Genomic DNA, 18,569 nt, shown 5'->3' with positions numbered 1-18,569 from the left:
CCACATGTATGGGAGGAAGCATGTGGTAGTCTGCAGCCCTCCCCGGATCGGCAGAGGGGGTGGAGCAGCGAGTGGGACGGCTCGGAAGAGCGGGATCACTGGCCGGATATATTTGGGGAGAAAAGGGGGGGGGGGAATCCAAATTAAAAAAAAAATATATAGAGATATATATATATATCTATGGAAATATAGAAAGTAATGTTAAATGTCATTCAGAAACCACAACATAATAAAACTGAGCCACATGAATATGAGAAGGCTTTAGTATGTTCTACGTAACCTTTCCGTTTGTCTCCACCTCTGGATTTTCGGCTACTTCCTGAAGGAGTGGAGTCTGCAGCGGCATGAAAGGAGAATTGTTCATCGGCGATAATGTTGGACGTGACCACGGAACATATTGCACTTAAGACGGGAGATTATATTTGTCTGACTGGCGGCAGCGCTGTGTCACATGACACCCGCTGAGCCACGCCAACCCTATCCCGCTCCCCCTCGTCCTCACACTTCTCTGTCTGTCTATCTGTCCGTCCGTCCGTCTGTCTGTCTGTGATTGTGTTGTAGTGATGACCAACCCACAGCGTTTCCTGGGTAACAGTCTGTTGCACTGGAATAACCTGGCAGCGGTGGTCTCGGTGCCCTGGCATGTGGAGCTCATGTTCCGCACGCGGCAGCCCACCGCCACACTGCTGCACATCGCCGCTGGCCTGCAGCACAACCTCACCCTACAGGTGAACACACACTCCTGCTGCATTCACACACACTCACAACACACACTCTCTCTGCACCTGAGGCCCAGTTACATCATGTATTATTCCACTTCACAGACAACAGCATTTGCAAATTAAATGGTACGCTGAACATAATTTGATTTTTTTTTCCTTTTTTTGTTCTCAAGGAAAGCAATAACGTTTATAAGCAGGCACGTTATTGTGTTAGACATGTGCGCTGGTGAAGTCACATGGCAGGTTGGCAAGGCAGTGTTGTATTCTAGTAGTCAGAGCATTTCCACTCGTAGTCCCACTGAATAGCTGAAGTTGTGAGTCGTAATGCATTAGAAATCTTAAAATAGGCCGGCTGATTCGATACTCATCTGTCTGAAGTCATCAGCAGGGACATTTTTATAGTAACCTAGACACCACTAATTTAACTTGTCTATTGGTTTCAGCATGCACATATATATATACTATATATATATATATATATATATATATATATATATATATATAGATTCAAGATTCAATGAAGGACTGCTTGAATCTTGAATCTATATATATATATATATATATATATATATATATATATATATATATATAGATTCAAGATTCAATGAAGGACTGCTTGTTAGAATCCCTAGTATTTGCACTGCAACAGTTTATATGCTCAAACCAATAAGCTATATATCAATATGTATGTACTATATAACTATAACTATATATAAACTATATATATATATAAATGTGCTCAAACCAATAAACTACACACACAAGCATAACATAGAACTTTATTTGGAATGAGGCTCCACCTGTTGGCTGTCTAGAATAGCAGCAGGCTCGTGTGATTTAATGGCACGCAGATAAAACCTGCTCCATGGAGAGCTGCTCGTCCCAGCATCTAATGACGCGCATGTTCTGCACTTGTGCTGCTGGTGTGCTTGTCCAGACTGATGTTGTTGTGCTTGTCCAGCCTGATGTTGTTGTGCTTGTCCAGACTGATGTTGTTGTGTTTGTGTCCAGCCTGATGTTGTTGTGCTTGTCCAGCCTGATGTTGTTGTGCTTGTCCAGCCTGATGTTGTTGTGCTTGTCCAGCCTGATGTTGTTGTGTTTGTGTCCAGACTGATGTTGTTGTGCTTGTCCAGCCTGATGTTGTTGTGCTTGTCCAGGCTGATGTTGTTGTGCTTGTCCAGCCTGATGTTGTTTTGCTGGTCCAGCCTGATGCCTCTCCAGTGTTACGTAACAGTCCAGGATCTGTTCCCAGCCAACCTTTTCTAAGTTGTGCAGCAGTTGCAAGCTTGGAACTTTTGCTGTATAACTCTCAGTAGTTCTCCGGTCATCCTCCGCTTGCAGATTGTGAACCTCAGCAGTTTTTGCCTCTTCTCTCAATCCTCCACCACGCCGTTCTTTTTTTCTTTTTTCTTTGTGCACCATCTATGGAATTCCCCACCCCCGTCCCACTATGTTATCCATACATCTGTCGCTCTCCCTCCCTTTTGCTGTGTCTAGTTGCGCGGGGGCAGCGTGGTGATGGGCCTGCACAGGGGGGAGGACTCCACACTATCCCGGGTGGAGGAGATGACGGTGAACGACGGAGACTGGCACCACTTGCAGCTTGACATTAGTGGGTCTGTGGGGGACACGTCCCACCACAGGGCTGTGTTGTCTTTAGACTATGGCCTCTACCTGGTGAGTTGTGAACCCCGGACACATGGCTTGATGCTCTTTTGCAGGGACCTGTCAGTGTAAACTAGCATAAAGAGAGATTGTTGGGGAGTCCGGGTGGCATAGCGGTCTATTCCGTTTCCTACCAACACGGGGATCACTGGTTGGAATCCCCGTGTTACCACCGGCTTGGTTGGGCGTCTCTACAGACACAATTGGCCATGTCTGCGGGTGGGACACCGGATGTGGGTATGTGTTCCGGTCTCTGCACCAGCGCCTCCTCTGGTCGGTCGGGGGCGCCTGTTCGGGGGGGAGGGGGACCTGGGGGGAATAGCGTGATCCTCCCACGCGCTACGTCCCCCTGGTGAAACTCCTCACTGTCAGGTGAAAAGAAGCAGCTGTCGACTCCACATGTATCGCAGGAGGCATGTGGTAGTCTGCAGCCCTCCCCAGATTGGCAGAGGGGCCGGAGCAGCGACCGGGATGGTACAATTGGGGAGAAAAGGGGGGGGGGCGTTGTTGTGGGTTTTTTTTTTCATCCAACAGCCTTGTCTAAGCCGTGTGTTGTGTACCGGTCTCAGGCCAGTATGGAGGTGGATGGGAGGCTGAGAGAATCCAAGCTGAAAAGTGTGAGCGTGGGAGGCGTGATCAGGGAGGATGGGAGAGTACAGCATGGCTTCCGTGGCTGCGTACAGGTTCGATTTACCCTCCTTGCTTTCTCCTGCACACTCCCAAAGACGTGTACTGTGTTTCTGCGACCTGCGTGTGCCTACATTGCACATTGTGTTTCCTGCGCTCTCCCTTAGGGTCTGCGCATGGGCGACGTCCTGAGTCTTTCCCATTCCAGGAAGGTCAACATTGAGCAGGGCTGCAACGTGCCGGACCCCTGTGGCTCCAGCCCCTGTCCTGTTAACAGCTACTGCAGCGACGACTGGGACAGCTACTCCTGCACCTGCCACACCGGTCAGTCTAGATGGTTACGCTCACTGCCGGCGCTGCAAAAAAAATACGTTGCGGAAAATAACGTATTTTTGACAGTGCCGAATCAGGGGGGCAGCCCGGGAACCGCCGCAACCGGGGCACGTTGCATATAGGACTATCAAGAGGAATGAAGGGCTTTGGGCAATGAGTATCTCTTTAGAGTGCAACGCCAAAAAACGAACCCTAGAAAACTTGCACAGGAGAAAATTTGCAAAATCCTCAATCTTTGCTCAGAAACGATCAATTATTTGATATGGCGCTGCCTCTACAATCTACAGGATAAGAATTTACATGGATAGTCTTTCTTCCTAAATTTCCAACATCATCGTCTACAACGATACAATAACGCTTCAAGCCTTTTGATATTATATTTATGCCTGCACTTGACAATGACTGCCTTTTTATCTCATCCTTTACCTTTCTCTTCTAACTGTGTCCTCCTCTTAACACTGTTTGTAGCACTACTGTGCAGCAATAGTCGTTATCTTAACTGGGAAGGAGATTTACTCCCAATTTGCCTTTGTGGTATATTGTGTTGCAGGTTTCTATGGCAACAACTGCACCGATGCTTGTTCGTTAAACCCGTGTGAACATGACTCATCTTGCACCAGAAAGTCAAGCTCCTCTCGCGGCTACACATGCGACTGTCCCAGTAATTACTTTGGCCAGTACTGTGAAAAAAAGTTGAGTGCAGTAATCCATATTAATGCTAATTTATGTGTGTTTTGTACTTTACCATGGCATGTGCAGTCCTCTACTTGTACATGCTTAACATTCAGCATGACGTACATTAGCAGTGCAGTAGTTATAACTACATATTTGTACCCCTAGGACTGACCTGCCGTGCCCCAGAGGCTGGTGGGGTCACAAGACCTGTGGTCCCTGTGACTGTCAGACTCACAAGGGATTTGATCTGGACTGCAACAAGACCAGCGGGGAGTGCCGCTGCAAGGTGAGCAGGAAGACCTGCGGACTTCAGAGAGGTTTGGGAATTTGCCTTGTGACCCGGAAGGCTACGGGTTCGATGCTCCTGACTGCAGGTGTCGAGAATGCGCTCCAGTCGCTCAGCAACCACTGTCAAGATGCCCTTGAGCAAGACATTTGACCCCCCAACTGCCCCGATAGATGTTTACTGGATCAATAAAGCTCTATCGTACAAATATGCGGCGCTGTATGAGCATGAAGTACAGGGAAGGTCATACATGCTGATGAAAGCAAAAAAAAAAGAGAAGGCTTGAATAAAATTGCATAAAATCGAAGAAAGTTGAATCAGTTCATCTGGACACGGCGTTTATTGACAGGAACGTTTCAGCACTCGTCTAAGTGACCTCTTCAGTCTAGTCTGGTTCTCTTCCCTGCATTATTGAGCAGGCATAAAAACAAAAATTGCATAAAGGCGTGACTTTTAAAGTCGGACTGAAATTGAAACACTAACATTTTCTGACGTCACTTATTACTTTATTCGTCATGCATTTTGTCGTGTCGCTTTTTACAAAAAAAAAAAAATCTATATATATATATATATATATATATATATATATATTTAAAGGGTAGAATTCCGTTTTTCCATTTTTCTCTTTTCAAAAGAGCTCCCCTTCAGTTCCTGTCAGCCGATCGTATCGTCTGCTCATCATAATGGCGTCATACACACTCATTTACATACAGCCAATCAGATCAGATCATCAAATATGAAGCCCCGCCCACTCACGCAGACAACACTTGCTTGTACATGTCACTCAAAGGTCAGCTAATGAATATTAATGAGGAATAGACCCCTCCCCTCGCAGTTATTTAGACAAAGGAGAACAGCAGAGGTGGAAAACTCCGCTTCAGAAAGTAGAAGTCCTACCCATGTATTTGCGCCACCCTTCCACTAAACCACCTGATTCTAATTAGCCCAACACGTCAGCCAGGTAGGAGAACTACTTGGTGAAATCGGCTGGTTTAGTCCATGGGTGGAGCAAATACATAGTTAGGACTTCTGCTTTCTGAAGCCGGGTTTTCCACCTCTGGAGAGCAGCTATGAATAAAGGCATAACAAACACACAATATTAGTCAAGTAAAAAAAGCTACTGAATGTTTTATTGTGCCGTGTTCCAGGTTTTTAGGCATGAAAGGTTAAAGCTGGTCACTGATTTCCGTCCGACTTCCTCTCCTCCTACCCCTCCAGGATAACCACTACTGCCCGGAGGGCAGCGATACGTGCCTACTGTGTGACTGCTACCCGATCGGCTCCTTCTCCAGGGCGTGCGACCGGCAGAGCGGCCAGTGCCAGTGCAAACCCGGAGTCATCGGACGCCAGTGCGACCGCTGCGACAACCCCTTCGCAGAGGTGTCTCCTAACGGCTGTGAAGGTCAGGGTGGTGATGTGTGTCAGAAAACCACGCGTTGTTGGATTTCTAAAAAGTCTCTTTTGTTGAGGACCCAGATGGATGTCACCAGTGGGCTGTTCTAATTCTCATCGTCTCCCCCTCTCCATTACTCCCCCTATCTTCCCACTCCTCCTCTCCCTCTCAGTAATCTATGACAGCTGCCCTCAGGCTATCGAGGCTGGGATCTGGTGGCCCAGGACCAAATTTGGTCTACCGGCAGCGGTTCCCTGTCCCAAGGGATCCGTTGGTAAGGCAGCTCGTCAGACCGCCGTGCAATAATGGAAATATCCAGAAATGTCCCCTCGCACCGCTCCTCCTCCCCCCGTCTTTTTCTCTCCAACTCAACCCGTGATTACGCTCTCCTCCTTCCCAGGCACGGCCATCCGCCACTGCGATGAGCACAAGGGATGGCTGCCTCCCAATCTCTTCAACTGCACCTCCATCACATTCACGAAGCTTAAGGCCCTGGTCAGTACAACCCCATCTGCCTCCTCTCTTACGCCAAAGAACAAGCCATCGTTGACGCTGGTGAAAGATTTAACAAAATGAGGATTCTACTTTCCACCCTGTTATTTAAAGCTAAAGCTCTGTAGCATAAAGAGGTGCCGTTAGGTAATGGTTACTGAAATTTAATTTCACATTCAAAGCATCGCAAAAGTGAGTGATTGGAGTGTTGTGCACTGCTCTTCCCCCTAGTCTGAAAAGCTGCTCCGCAACATATCGATCCTGGACACCGGGCACGTCCAACACACTGCTGCCATATTGGCCAATGCCACCTTGCACACACACAAATACTACGGCAGTGACGTGAAGGTGGCCTACCGGCTCACCCAGAGCCTGCTGCAGCACGAGAGCAACCAGCAGGGCTTCAACCTCACCGCTACGCAGGACGTCCACTTCACTGAGGTAAGCGACAGCACCAGAACCCGAACCAGAAATACTTTTATTTGTCGTTTCATTTCATGCAATTGCGCACATGAAATAAAACGTCGTTTCCCCCAGCCCACAGCAATGCAACACAAAGACAAAAACACATATCCAAACTACAAGAACACACATATACAAACTACAAGAACACACATATACAAACTAACACATATATCCAAACTAACACATATATCTAAACTAAACACAACAAACAAAATCGCTGTCCAGGAGAACGAACGCCAGCCAGGATGACTGTCGGAACTGCCGGTCTGCATGGGCTAGCAGTTAGCTTAGCCTGCCCTGCTTCCGCGTCCTGTCAGATCGCCCTCGGTGTTTCCTCTTCGGGCACAGCTCCGGTCAGGGTCGTGGTCCTTGGGCCCACAGGACGCAGCAGACCAAGGTTTCCCAGCCGATCCAACGCCAGCTCTCCCAGCCAGACACCTTCGACACACCTCCCCGCACTCCACACTAAAAACACAGGCGAGGCCGCCGCCAGACCACCCTCGGTGTTATCGGAGCTACCGGTCTGGATGGGCAGGCAGTTAGCTTAGCCTGCCCCGCTTCCACGTCCTGTCAGAACACTCTCGGTGTTACCTCTTTGTGGGCACAGCTCCAGGCAGGGCCGTGGTCCCTGGGCCCACAGGGCGCAACAGACCAAGCTCTCCCAGCCGATCCAGCGCCAACTCTCCCAGCCATCAAATGAAGACAAACTTCGACACAGATGTGGACGAAGACTCTACATGGACGGTACTGGGTGAGGCCGCCACAAACGTGAATTTGCGCCGCCATCTTCCCACACCACCTCACATCTAGACAACAAACTGAGAATACCTCATCACACCTACAAAGACTGGTATTAAAACAAAAGACTGCTTCACCAGAAGCAAACACTAGAACTGGATATAATCCACTAACACGTGGTGTCTGTAGCATGGTGATGAGGAAGAAGGAAACGCACAACACTTCACGCATCCTCCCGCTGTCAAGTCCTGTCACGGCTGAATTCTTGCTGTTCTCTGACAGAACCTGGTGCACGTGGGCAGCGCCATCCTGTCCCCCGACACGCGGCCACACTGGGAGCTGATCCAGCGCGTGGAGGGAGGCTCGGCCGCCCTGCTGCGCCACTACGAGGAATATGCCAACACCCTGGCCCAGAACATGAGGAAGACCTACCTCAGCCCCTTCACCATCGTGACCCCGCATATAGGTGAGCTTTTTCCAGGGCGTCACCAGCAGGTACCGCGGCACATAAGGCGAGGCACTAGAATCCATAGACAGCAATGTGTTAATTTATTATGTTCTCTTTTTGTATGTTTTCAGGGGTACCTTTTTGATTCCCAAAGATGAAATTTGTCTGTCACAGAGCATGTTTTGTTTTGTTTTGTTTAAGGGTATTTCATGGGGGCGCTTCCTTACTATTACCAGGGCAGTTTTAATTAAGAACACTTTTTATAATATTTGGTCAAACTCTTTCTACGTCCTGACAGATATCGAGTAAGTAGATGCACCGAGAAGAGAAGTCCAGTCTCTGATGCTGCCCTAGATATTAAACCAGACAGAACATTTAGTCCGTTCCTGCTCCTTATCGGCCAATTAGGACAACTCTTTGCAGTGGCCCCCTGCTTGCTGTCCGTCAGTTTGCGAGTGCGCGAGACTCTTGGGCAGAAGTGAGGGGGCGGGTTCTTTTGCAGGACGTTTTCAAAATAAAGCGAGCTCTTGCCAACTTCCGCCCTGGATCGCTTGCCCCTGATTTAAAGGGATACAGTCGAGATTTTCAACAGTCTTGTTGTTGTTGTCCTCAGCCTGTTGGAGAAGAGGCGAGGAATACATAGCACGTTTCGGGGTTGTAGAGTTTGGACAAATGATGGGGGATCTGCAGCAGCACGGGTGAAGGAGCCATCATGCAGCATCTGGTTTCCAGATTACTGTTGTCCTGCGATGTTTATGTCATGGTTTTAATTTCAGCTTTAAGTTAGGAAAGTTTATATCAAGGCCCATGCTTTCATAAAAGACATCCTGGATATAATTAGCTATAAAGTTAATCAATATCAGTCTGTTTAATTAGATGATTTCCTTTGTAGCCTCATGCAGTCTATTTGTAAGGCTATCAGCGTAATGATTATACTGGTCTTACTGGTCATACTGGTCTTACTGGTCATACTGGTGCAGTAGGGTGTCTATACATATGACCTGATGCAGAGAGGGTCCCTTCAGAGGAACATTCTGAAAGCTGCCAAACAGTTTTTCCCTCCCCGTTTTTTTCGGTCATCCAACAAGGGCACAGCAGGAGCTCTCTCTCTCTCTCTCTCTCTCTCTCTCTCTCTCTCTCTCTCTCTCTCTCTCTCTCTCTCTCTCTCTCTCTCTCTCTCTCTCTCTCTCTCTCTCTCTCTCTGTGTCTGTCTGTCTGTCTGTCTGTCTGTCTGTCTCTTTCTCTCTGGCTCTTTCTGTCTCTCTCTCGATCTCTCTCTGTCTCTCTCTTGCTCTGTCTGTCTGTCTCTCTGTCTCTCTCACTCTCTCTCGATCTCTCTCTGTCTCTCTCTTGCTCTGTCTGTCTGTCTCTCTGTCTCTCTCACTCTCTCTGTCTCTCTCACTCTCGCTGTCTGTCTCGCGCTCTGTCTGTCTGTCTGTCTGTCTCGTGCTCTCTCTCGCGCTCTCTCTGTCTCTCTCTGTCTCTATCTGTCTCTCGCGTTCTCTGTCTGTCTGTCTCTGTCTGTCTGTCTGTCTCGTGTTCTCTCTCTCTCTCTCTCTGTCTCGTGCTCTCTCTTGTTGTCTCTCTCTCTCATTTTAGCTATCTATCGATATCTATATATCTATCTATATATACGTATATATCTATATATCTATATCTATCTATCTATCTATCTATCTATCTATCTATCTATATATATATATATATATATATATATATATATATATATATATATATATATATATATATATATATATATATATATATATATATTGAGAGCTGATGATTACTTATGGCATGAAACAGACTTAAACTGTCTCATAAAGAATTTACTTGACTCACTAGATTATATACACTACCGTTCAAAAGTTTGGGATCACCCAAACAATTTTGTGTTTTCCATGAAAAGTCACACTTATTCACCACCATATGTTGTGAAATGAATAGAAAATAGAGTCAAGACATTGACAAGGTTAGAAATAATGATTTGTATTTGAAATAAGATTTTTTTTACATCAAACTTTGCTTTCGTCAAAGAATCCTCCATTTGCAGCAATTACAGCATTGCAGACCTTTGGCATTCTAGCTGTTAATTTGTTGAGGTAATCTGGAGAAATTGCACCCCACGCTTCCAGAAGCAGCTCCCACAAGTTGGATTGGTTGGATGGGCACTTCTTGCGTACCATACGGTCAAGCTGCTCCCACAACAGCTCAATGGGGTTCAGATCTGGTGACTGCGCTGGCCACTCCATTACCGATAGAATACCAGCTGCCTGCTTCTGCTCTAAATAGTTCTTGCACAATTTGGAGGTGTGTTTAGGGTCATTGTCCTGTTGTAGGATGAAATTGGCTCCAATCAAGCGCTGTCCACTGGGTATGGCATGGCGTTGCAAAATGGAGTGATAGCCTTCCTTATTCAGAATCCCTTTTACCCTGTACAAATCTCCCACCTTACCAGCACCAAAGCAACCCCAGACCATCACATTACCTCCACCATGCTTAACAGATGGCGTCAGGCATTCTTCCAGCATCTTTTCATTTGTTCTGCGTCTCACAAACGTTCTTCTTTGTGATCCAAACACCTCAAACTTGGATTCATCCGTCCACAACACTTTTTTCCAGTCTTCCTCTGTCCAATGTCTGTGTTCTTTTGCCCATCTTAATCTTTTTCTTTTATTGGTCAGTCTCAGATATGGCTTTTTCTTTGCCACTCTGCCCTGAAGCCCAGAATCCCGCAGCCGCCTCTTCACTGTAGATGTTGACACTGGTGTTTTGCGGGTACTATTTAATGAAGATGCCAGTTGGGGACCTGTGAGGCGTCTGTTTCTCAAACTAGAGACTCTAATGTACTTATCTTCTTGCTCAGTTGTGCAACGCGGCCTCCCACTTCTTTTTCTACTCTGGTTAGAGCCTGTTTGTGCTGTCCTCTGAAGGGAGTAGTACACACCGGTGTAGGAAATCTTCAATTTCTTAGCAATTTCTCGCATGGAATAGCCTTCATTTCTAAGAACAAGAATAGACTGTCGAGTTTCAGATGAAAGTTCTCTTTTTCTGGCCATTTTGAGCGTTTAATTGACCCCACAAATGTGATGCTCCAGAAACTCAATCTGCTCAAAGAAGTGCCCATCCAACCAATCCAACTTGTGGGAGCTGCTTCTGGAAGCGTGGGGTGCAATTTCTCCAGATTACCTCAACAAATTAACAGCTAGAATGCCAAAGGTCTGCAATGCTGTAATTGCTGCAAATGGAGGATTCTTTGATGAAAGCAAAGTTTGATGTAAAAAAAATCTTATTTCAAATACAAATCATTATTTCTAACCTTGTCAATGTCTTGACTCTATTTTCTATTCATTTCACAACATATGGTGGTGAATAAGTGTGACTTTTCATGGAAAACACAAAATTGTTTGGGTGATCCCAAACTTTTGAACGGTAGTGTATGTGTGTGTGTGTTGTAGGGATAACCCTCCAGTAGCAGCTATCTCTGAAACACTGCCAAAATTGGGCACAAAATATGGAGATAATGTTGAAAATTGTGATTTTTTTTTCCCTTTAAGAGTGACTGGTGGTCCTCCTGCACTGCTTTGTGACCTCTCCTCTGTGTGCTTCTCATAGTTATCTCTGTGGACCGTCTGAAAAAGACGAATTTTGCTGGAGCAAGGCTGCCCCGTTACCAGTCCATGAGAGGCCCTCGTCCTGCAGACTTGGAGACGGCAGTCACCCTCCCCGATTCTGTCTTTGACCCGCCTGTGGAGACCAAAGGCCACAGGCACCTGGATGTCTTCCCAGAATCCTCCCCGAGGAACTACTCGGCTACCAGGAAGAGGCGCCACCCTGACGAGAGCCAACAGGAGGCCATCGCCAGTGTGATCATCTTCCACAGTTTGGCCTCACTGTTACCTGAGAGTTACGACCCTGACAAGAGAAGTCTCCGGTAAATCAGATAATACGTAGCTGTGACGCCAGAGCACCGAGCACAGCTTGGAAACTGACAGAGTAGAGAGAAGCAAAGATGAAGTGAGACCATAAAAAGGCAACCGCAGAATAATTATTGGGCCACTCAAGCCCACAAGGAATGTCTGCTCAGCTGTGTAATAATGTACATATAATTTGCGAAATAATTCATATTAACCACATTAAATCCAGAGCCCCATCGGCCCCATTGGCTGAAAGATATTTTGAATCAAACTCAATAGGGTCCTAGGGGTCCCCCAGAAGACTTCAGGGGGACCAACACACATATTGACGCATTCTCACCTATGGGCAATATAGACTGTCCAGTTGACCTAATATGATGTTTGAACTGTAGGAGGAACCCAGAGAACACTGAGAAAACCCATACTTGTGCATCATGCAAACATTGAAGGACTGGGAGGTATTCCTTGACCCTTTGGCTACAAGACAGCAGTTCCTAAAACTTAATCATTATGCACATAGTCTCATCATCTCATCTCATCATCAGCCGCTTCTCTGGGGTCGGGTCATGGTGGCAGCAAGCTAAGTAGGGCCCTCTAGATGTCCCTCTCCCCAGCAACGCCCTCCATCTTGGGATCCCTGGGGGATCCCAAGACGTTCCCAGGCCAGATTGGACATGTAGTCCCCCCAGCGAGTTCTGGGTCTACCCTGGGGTCTCCTTCCAGTTGGACGTGCCTAGAAAACCTCCAGAGGAAGGTGCCCAGGAGGCATCCTAATCAGATGCCCGAACCACCTCAACTGGCTCCTTTCGATGCGAAGCAGCAGCGGCTCTACTCCGAGCTCCCTCCGGATGTCTGAGCTCCTCACCCTATCTCTAAGACTGAGCCCAGACACCTTATGGCGGAAACTCATTTCAGACACTTGTATCCACGATCTCACCCTTTCGATCACTACCCAAAGCTCATAACAACAGGTGAGTGTTGGAAGAGAAGATTGACTAGTAAATTGAGAGCTTTGCCTTCCGGCTCAGCTCCCTCTTCACCACAACGGTCTGGTACAGCATCCACATTACTGCTGATGCTGCACCAATCCACATGTCAATCTCCCGCTCCATCCTATCCTCACTCGTGAACAAGACCCCAAGATACTTGAACTCCTTCACTTGAGGCAACGACTCATCCCCAACCCGGAGGGAGTAATCCACCATTTTCTGGTAGAGAACCCTGGCCTCAGACTTGGAGGTGCTGACTCTCATTCTGGCCATCACTGGAGGTCACGTTCTGATGGAGCCAACAAAACCACATTATCTGCAAAGAGCAGAGATGCAATTCTGAGGTTCCCAAAATGGACGCACTCCTCACCTTGGCTGCACCTCAAGATCCTGTCCATGAATATCACAAACAGAATCGGAGACAAGGGACGACTTGGCGGAGTCCGACGCCCACCGAAAACGTGTTTGACTTTGTGCCGAGAACACGGACAGAGCTCTCACTAATCGCTGCACAACATAGTCTCAATGTATGATTTTTCTCTTCTTTCAATCCTTAGAATCAGGCCGCTAATTGGCTGAATGATCAGCAGGGTCAGAGAGTCTATCCTTGTGTGGAGTTTGCATTTTGTTTGCATGGGTTTCCTCTGAATCAATCTGGATTTAACGTGAATATGTGACTTCACTGCCCATAGCTATAAAAGTGTCTGTGTGTGTTCTGCAATGGAATAACACCGTCCAGAATATCCTCCTGCACCGTTATGAACCAGACCCCCAACCGAGCCTGCACAGGGTGAAGCATATGGGATATGAATGAATTACTGTTTAACCAGTGCCTTTGATTTCTTTGTTAAAACCCAGTTGCCAGTTAAATCACTGCTCACATTGTTCACTGACTTCATACATCTCTTTGTCACGTGACTTGCATCAAGGGTGCCCAAGCGCCCGGTCATCAACACGCCAGTCGTTAGCATCACAGTGCATGACAACGACGAGCTGCTGCTGCACACGCTGGACAAGCCCATCACTGTGCAGTTCCGCCTGGTCATCACAGAGGAGCGATCCAAACCCATCTGTGTTTTCTGGAATCACACCATACTGTGAGAGCACACACACACACACACACACACACACACAAACAAACAATCCAATTCAGACTTAAGCCGAACCATCAGCTCAAACTGCGTTTTCACACGGCTCTTCTTCTCCTCTTTGTTTTCTCTCCAGGGCGGGGAGCGGAGGCTGGTCAGCCAAGGGTTGTGAGGTGGTGTTCAGGAACAGCACCCACATCAACTGCCAGTGTTACCACATGACCAGCTTCGCTGTGCTTATGGACGTCTCCAGGAGGGAGGTGAGGGCAACGCTGTCCACCCAGCGAGGGGAGCACATGAACTCGAAACCTTTGCAAAAACTCGTCATATGACAGTGTCCAAGTTCTACACTAACTCTAACCCCCCCTGCCCCCCCGCCCCCAATCCTTTGTTATCACCGGTCAGAATGGGGAGATTCTGCCCATCAAGCTTGTGACGTGGAGTACAGTGGGTGTGACCTTGGGCTTCCTCTTCCTCACCACGCTCTTCCTCCTCTGCCTGAGAGCCATGCAGTGCAACAAGACCAGCATAATCAACAATGGAGCCACCGCCCTCTTCCTCTCCGAGCTCATCTTCATCCTCGGCATCAACCAGGCTGACAACCCGGTAATCACAAAGTTCTCCTGTTCCTCTCCAAACGTCTTATCTTTAAACAGCGCAACCGCTTTCACCGCAGCGTATCCCATCTCCTGCCGCCTCTCTCATCTATATCTGGACGAGGAAGAGTCTTAGCAGAGCTGCATGATCAGAGGATAAAACAGATGTAGTTTAAGATTGTTCTCATCATATTTGCGATGACACAGCATTTCTAACAATGCTTTAATCATCACCCTCCTCAACCCCCCCCTCCCTCCTTTCTGCAGTTTTTGTGCACAGTCATTGCCATCCTGCTGCACTTCTTCTACCTGTGCACATTCTCTTGGCTCTTCCTGGAAGGGCTGCATGTGTACCGCATGCTCAGTGAAGTGCGAGACATCAACTACGGACCGATGCGATTCTACTATCTTGTCGGCTGGGGAGTGCCGGCCTTCATCACAGGTGTGAAACCTCGCACGAGTGACACAGTAAAACAATGCATTGCATAATAAGATAAGATAGTGTGTGCTGAGAAACCCCCTGGGAGGTCACGACCTCCCTCCCTCCCTTTCCATCTGCCGACCTGGCAGGATGGAGCCCATGGCCTTCAACACCTAACCCCAAAATTAAAGGTCATATGGTTCAGTAGGGGCGGCACGGTGGAGCAGTGGTGAGTGCAGTCGCCTCACAGCAAGAAGGTTCTGGGTTCGAGCCCGGGGTAGTCCAACCTTGGGGGTCGTCCCAGGTCGTCCTCTGTGTGGAGTTTGTATGTTCTCCCCGTGTCTGCGTGGGTTTCCTCCCCGGGCTCCGGTTTCCTCCCACAGTCCAAAGACATGTAGGTCAGGTGAATTGGCCGTACCAAACTGCTCCTAGGTGTGAATGTGTGTGTGTGTGTGTGTGTGTGTGTGTGTGTGTGTGTGTGTGTGTGTGTGTGTGTGTGTGTGTGTGTGTGTGTGTGTGTGTGTGTGTGTGTGTGGGCCCTGTGTGATGGTCTGGCAGCCTGTCCAGGATGTCTCCCCGCCTGCTGCCCAATGACTGCTGGGATAGGCTCCAGCATCCTCCTGACCTTGAGAGCAGGATAAGCAGTTCAAATAATGGATGGATGGATGGATGGATGGATGGGTGGATGGCTCAGCAGGAACCTTGTTCTACTTGTGGTTTCATCATAACCACTAATAGCTCAGCCTCAGTGTTTAACATAGCTTGAGAAATAGAGGAATCTGACTGCAAAGCATCCTGTCTGCTTGATATACAGACACACACTGCCAACAGAAGCAGACATTAAGGCTTGGCACTTGATACACAACTCAGTCCTCTGTTATACCATCTGAGAGACTTAACAGTTGATACACAACTCAGTCCTGTTTCACACCATCTGAGAGACTTAACACTTGATACACAACTCAGCCCTGTTTCACACCATCTGAGCGATGTAACACTTGATACACAACTCAGTCCTGTTTCACACCATCTGAGACATGTAACACTTGATACACAACTCAGTCCTGTTTCACACCATCTGAGACATGTAACACTTGATACACAACTCAGTCCTGTTTCACACCATCTGAGAGATGTAACACTTGATACACAACTCAGTCCTGTTTCACACCATCTGAGAGATGTAACACTTGATACACAACTCAGTCCTGTAACACTTGATACACAACTCAGTCCTGTTTCACACCATCTGAGAGATGGAGCTCTGCTACAGCAGCACGTTCTCCTGCTGAAGTCAGCAGCCGGCCTTCTTTTACACCAGCAAAGGAAAACAAGCGCCCTCTGCTGGAATGTAGGCGCACGCGCACACACACACACAATACAGAAGTGTATACAGAGACATGCCCACACACACACACACACACACGCACAATACAGAAGTGTATACAGAGACATGCACGCACGCACACACACACACGCACACACACACACACACACAATACAGAAGTGTATACAGAGACATGCCCACACACACATACACACACACACACACATCAGTCAGTACAAAGGCAGAGTGATGTGTGTGTGTGTGTATGTGTGTGTGTGTGTGTGAGACTGAGAGCTGGGTTGCCACTTCCTGACGGATGGTTCGGAGCTGTTGTCTTAATCTGTCTGGCTCGGTCCCCAGGCCTGGCTGTTGGACTGGACCCAGAGGGCTATGGGAACCCGGACTTCTGCTGGCTGTCCATGTACGACACTCTCATCTGGAGTTTCGCTGGGCCCATTGCCATGGTTGTGTCGGTAAGTCCCTGGATGTGACTTCTTATCTGCATGGTGGGGGGTGGGGTGGGGGGTGCTGCAGGCACCAGGGAATCAGAAACCGTTTGTGTATGTGGTGTATCACCGTGTGTGAGTTCATGATGCACTGCGGCTGTGTGTTTGCAGATGAACGTCTTCCTGTACGTGCTGGCCTCCAGAGTCTCGTGCTCTCTGAGACACCACAGCTTTGAGAAGAAGGAGCCGCCGGTGTGAGTGTCCTCTCAATGTCCCAACAAAACCACCAGGCAGTCCACAAGCCATTGCACGGTCGAACATATTTACGTTTGGCGTCCGGGTGGCGTGGCGGTCTGTTCCGCCTACCAACACGGGGATTGCTGGTTCGAACCCCCCCCGTGTTGGTTGGGCGTCCCTACAGACACAGCTGGCCGTGTCTGCGGGCGGGGAGCTGGATGTGGGTATGTGTCCTGGTCACTGCACTAGCGCTCCTTCTGGTCGGTTGGGGTGTCTGTTCGGGGGGGGGGGGGTAGCGTGATCCTCCCACACTCTACGTCCTCCTGGAGCTATAACATAGGCTGTGTTATGGGTTTATAACCCCTTGAAAGATCTCATTAATATTCGTCAGTCAGTGCTGTGATTGGTTGAGTGTGAATACTGTCGTCACACAGAAGAGACGGAGAGACCCTCCGTCTCTAACCCTAACCCTAACCTTAACCCATGCTGCCTTCCCTTCTGATACCGTCGGCTAATGTTAGCTATCTCCTCCGTCTCTTCTGTATGACGACAGTATTCGTACTCAGCAAATCATAGCACAGACAGACGAATATTAATGAGCTCTTTCAAGGGGGTTATAAACCTATAACATGGCCTATGTTATACCTGTCCCCCTGGTGAAACTCCTCACTATCAGGGGAAAAGAAGCAGCTGGCGACTCCACATGTATCCGAGGAGGCATGTTGTAGTCTGCAGCCCTCTCCGGATAGGCAGAGGGGGTGGAGCAGTGACCGGGTCGGCTTGGAAGAGTTGGGGAATTGGCCGGGTACAATTGGGCAGAAAAGGGGGGGGGGTTCAAAGCTAAGGTGTATTGTCACATACTCTTTTCAGAGGACCAGTAGTCGGGCGAAGTTTTGTCCAAATTATCGATAACTGTGTGTAAATACAACACACCAGCTTCTTGTTTGTAAGGGTTGGGCAGTGGCCGCAGTGTTTTATGGGCCAGACGAGTCGTATTTCACCGGACGTCTGGTGAGTCCTCGTGGCTTTCATGTGCGCAGCACCAGAAGGTCACATATCTGTGGGTTGGGCTTACGTACCCCGAGTCAAAGCGATGTTCAATGCTCCATTCTCCTTCATGCCTCCCTCTCTCCCTGCATGTGATCCGTCCATGTTTGCAGCTCTGGCCTGAGGACAGCCGGGGTCGTCCTCTTACTGGTCACAGTCACGTGCCTGCTGGCCCTCCTCTCCGTCAACAGCGACATGATCATCTTCCACTACCTGTTCGCCGGCTTCAACTGCGTACAAGTGAGCACCGCTGTTCCCTCTGAAATGCTGTTCAAAAAATGTTCTCGGATTTGTTTTTGTTTTTCTACTCACCCTTTTGTCGTCCACCCCAGGGTCCCTTCATTTTCTTCTTCCGCATCGTCTTCAACAAGGAGGCGAGAAACGCCATGAAATACTGCTGCAGTCGCAAGCGTCCCGACCATATGATCAAGTCCAAGGCCTCTGTGAGTCCCCCGAGTGTCCGTCTTCAGTAATGCCTCAGCTTTGGTCACGTAGTGGGAACTTACCTGAAGCAATAATACTGCATGAGTACCAGTCCCACCTATGGGGTACTTCTGCATTTGGGTGACCGTGACCGTTTCAGTCAAGCTTTGTGAATATTTACCGCTCGCAAATCTGAAATCCGTTCAGAGAAGACTCCTGCTCCTGAGAAAGACC

General features: G+C 48.3%; 1 protein-coding gene across 1 annotated transcript in view; it reads left to right on the top strand.

Annotated features, from left to right (window-relative positions):
* celsr2 (cadherin, EGF LAG seven-pass G-type receptor 2) overlaps window positions 1-18,569 on the top strand; it is a 93,244-nt gene that overhangs the window by 67,008 nt on the left and 7,667 nt on the right. The window contains exons 9-28 of the mRNA XM_056273054.1: window positions 562-728; window positions 2,220-2,399; window positions 2,957-3,070; window positions 3,182-3,338; window positions 3,898-4,039; window positions 4,188-4,308; window positions 5,527-5,710; window positions 5,874-5,975; window positions 6,102-6,196; window positions 6,425-6,634; window positions 7,679-7,862; window positions 11,460-11,778; window positions 13,680-13,847; window positions 13,975-14,098; window positions 14,244-14,444; window positions 14,702-14,876; window positions 16,543-16,655; window positions 16,800-16,882; window positions 18,026-18,152; window positions 18,245-18,355. Coding sequence (XP_056129029.1) covers window positions 562-728; window positions 2,220-2,399; window positions 2,957-3,070; window positions 3,182-3,338; window positions 3,898-4,039; window positions 4,188-4,308; window positions 5,527-5,710; window positions 5,874-5,975; window positions 6,102-6,196; window positions 6,425-6,634; window positions 7,679-7,862; window positions 11,460-11,778; window positions 13,680-13,847; window positions 13,975-14,098; window positions 14,244-14,444; window positions 14,702-14,876; window positions 16,543-16,655; window positions 16,800-16,882; window positions 18,026-18,152; window positions 18,245-18,355 — 3,077 coding nt within the window. The remainder of the gene's footprint in view (window positions 1-561; window positions 729-2,219; window positions 2,400-2,956; window positions 3,071-3,181; window positions 3,339-3,897; window positions 4,040-4,187; window positions 4,309-5,526; window positions 5,711-5,873; window positions 5,976-6,101; window positions 6,197-6,424; window positions 6,635-7,678; window positions 7,863-11,459; window positions 11,779-13,679; window positions 13,848-13,974; window positions 14,099-14,243; window positions 14,445-14,701; window positions 14,877-16,542; window positions 16,656-16,799; window positions 16,883-18,025; window positions 18,153-18,244; window positions 18,356-18,569) is intronic.

Source organism: Lampris incognitus, chromosome 2 (genome assembly GCF_029633865.1).
Source record: "Lampris incognitus isolate fLamInc1 chromosome 2, fLamInc1.hap2, whole genome shotgun sequence".
Lineage (NCBI taxonomy): Eukaryota > Metazoa > Chordata > Actinopteri > Lampriformes > Lampridae > Lampris > Lampris incognitus.
The sequence above is the reverse complement of the archived record's forward strand: the minus strand, read 5'-3'. Positions and strand labels throughout refer to the sequence as shown.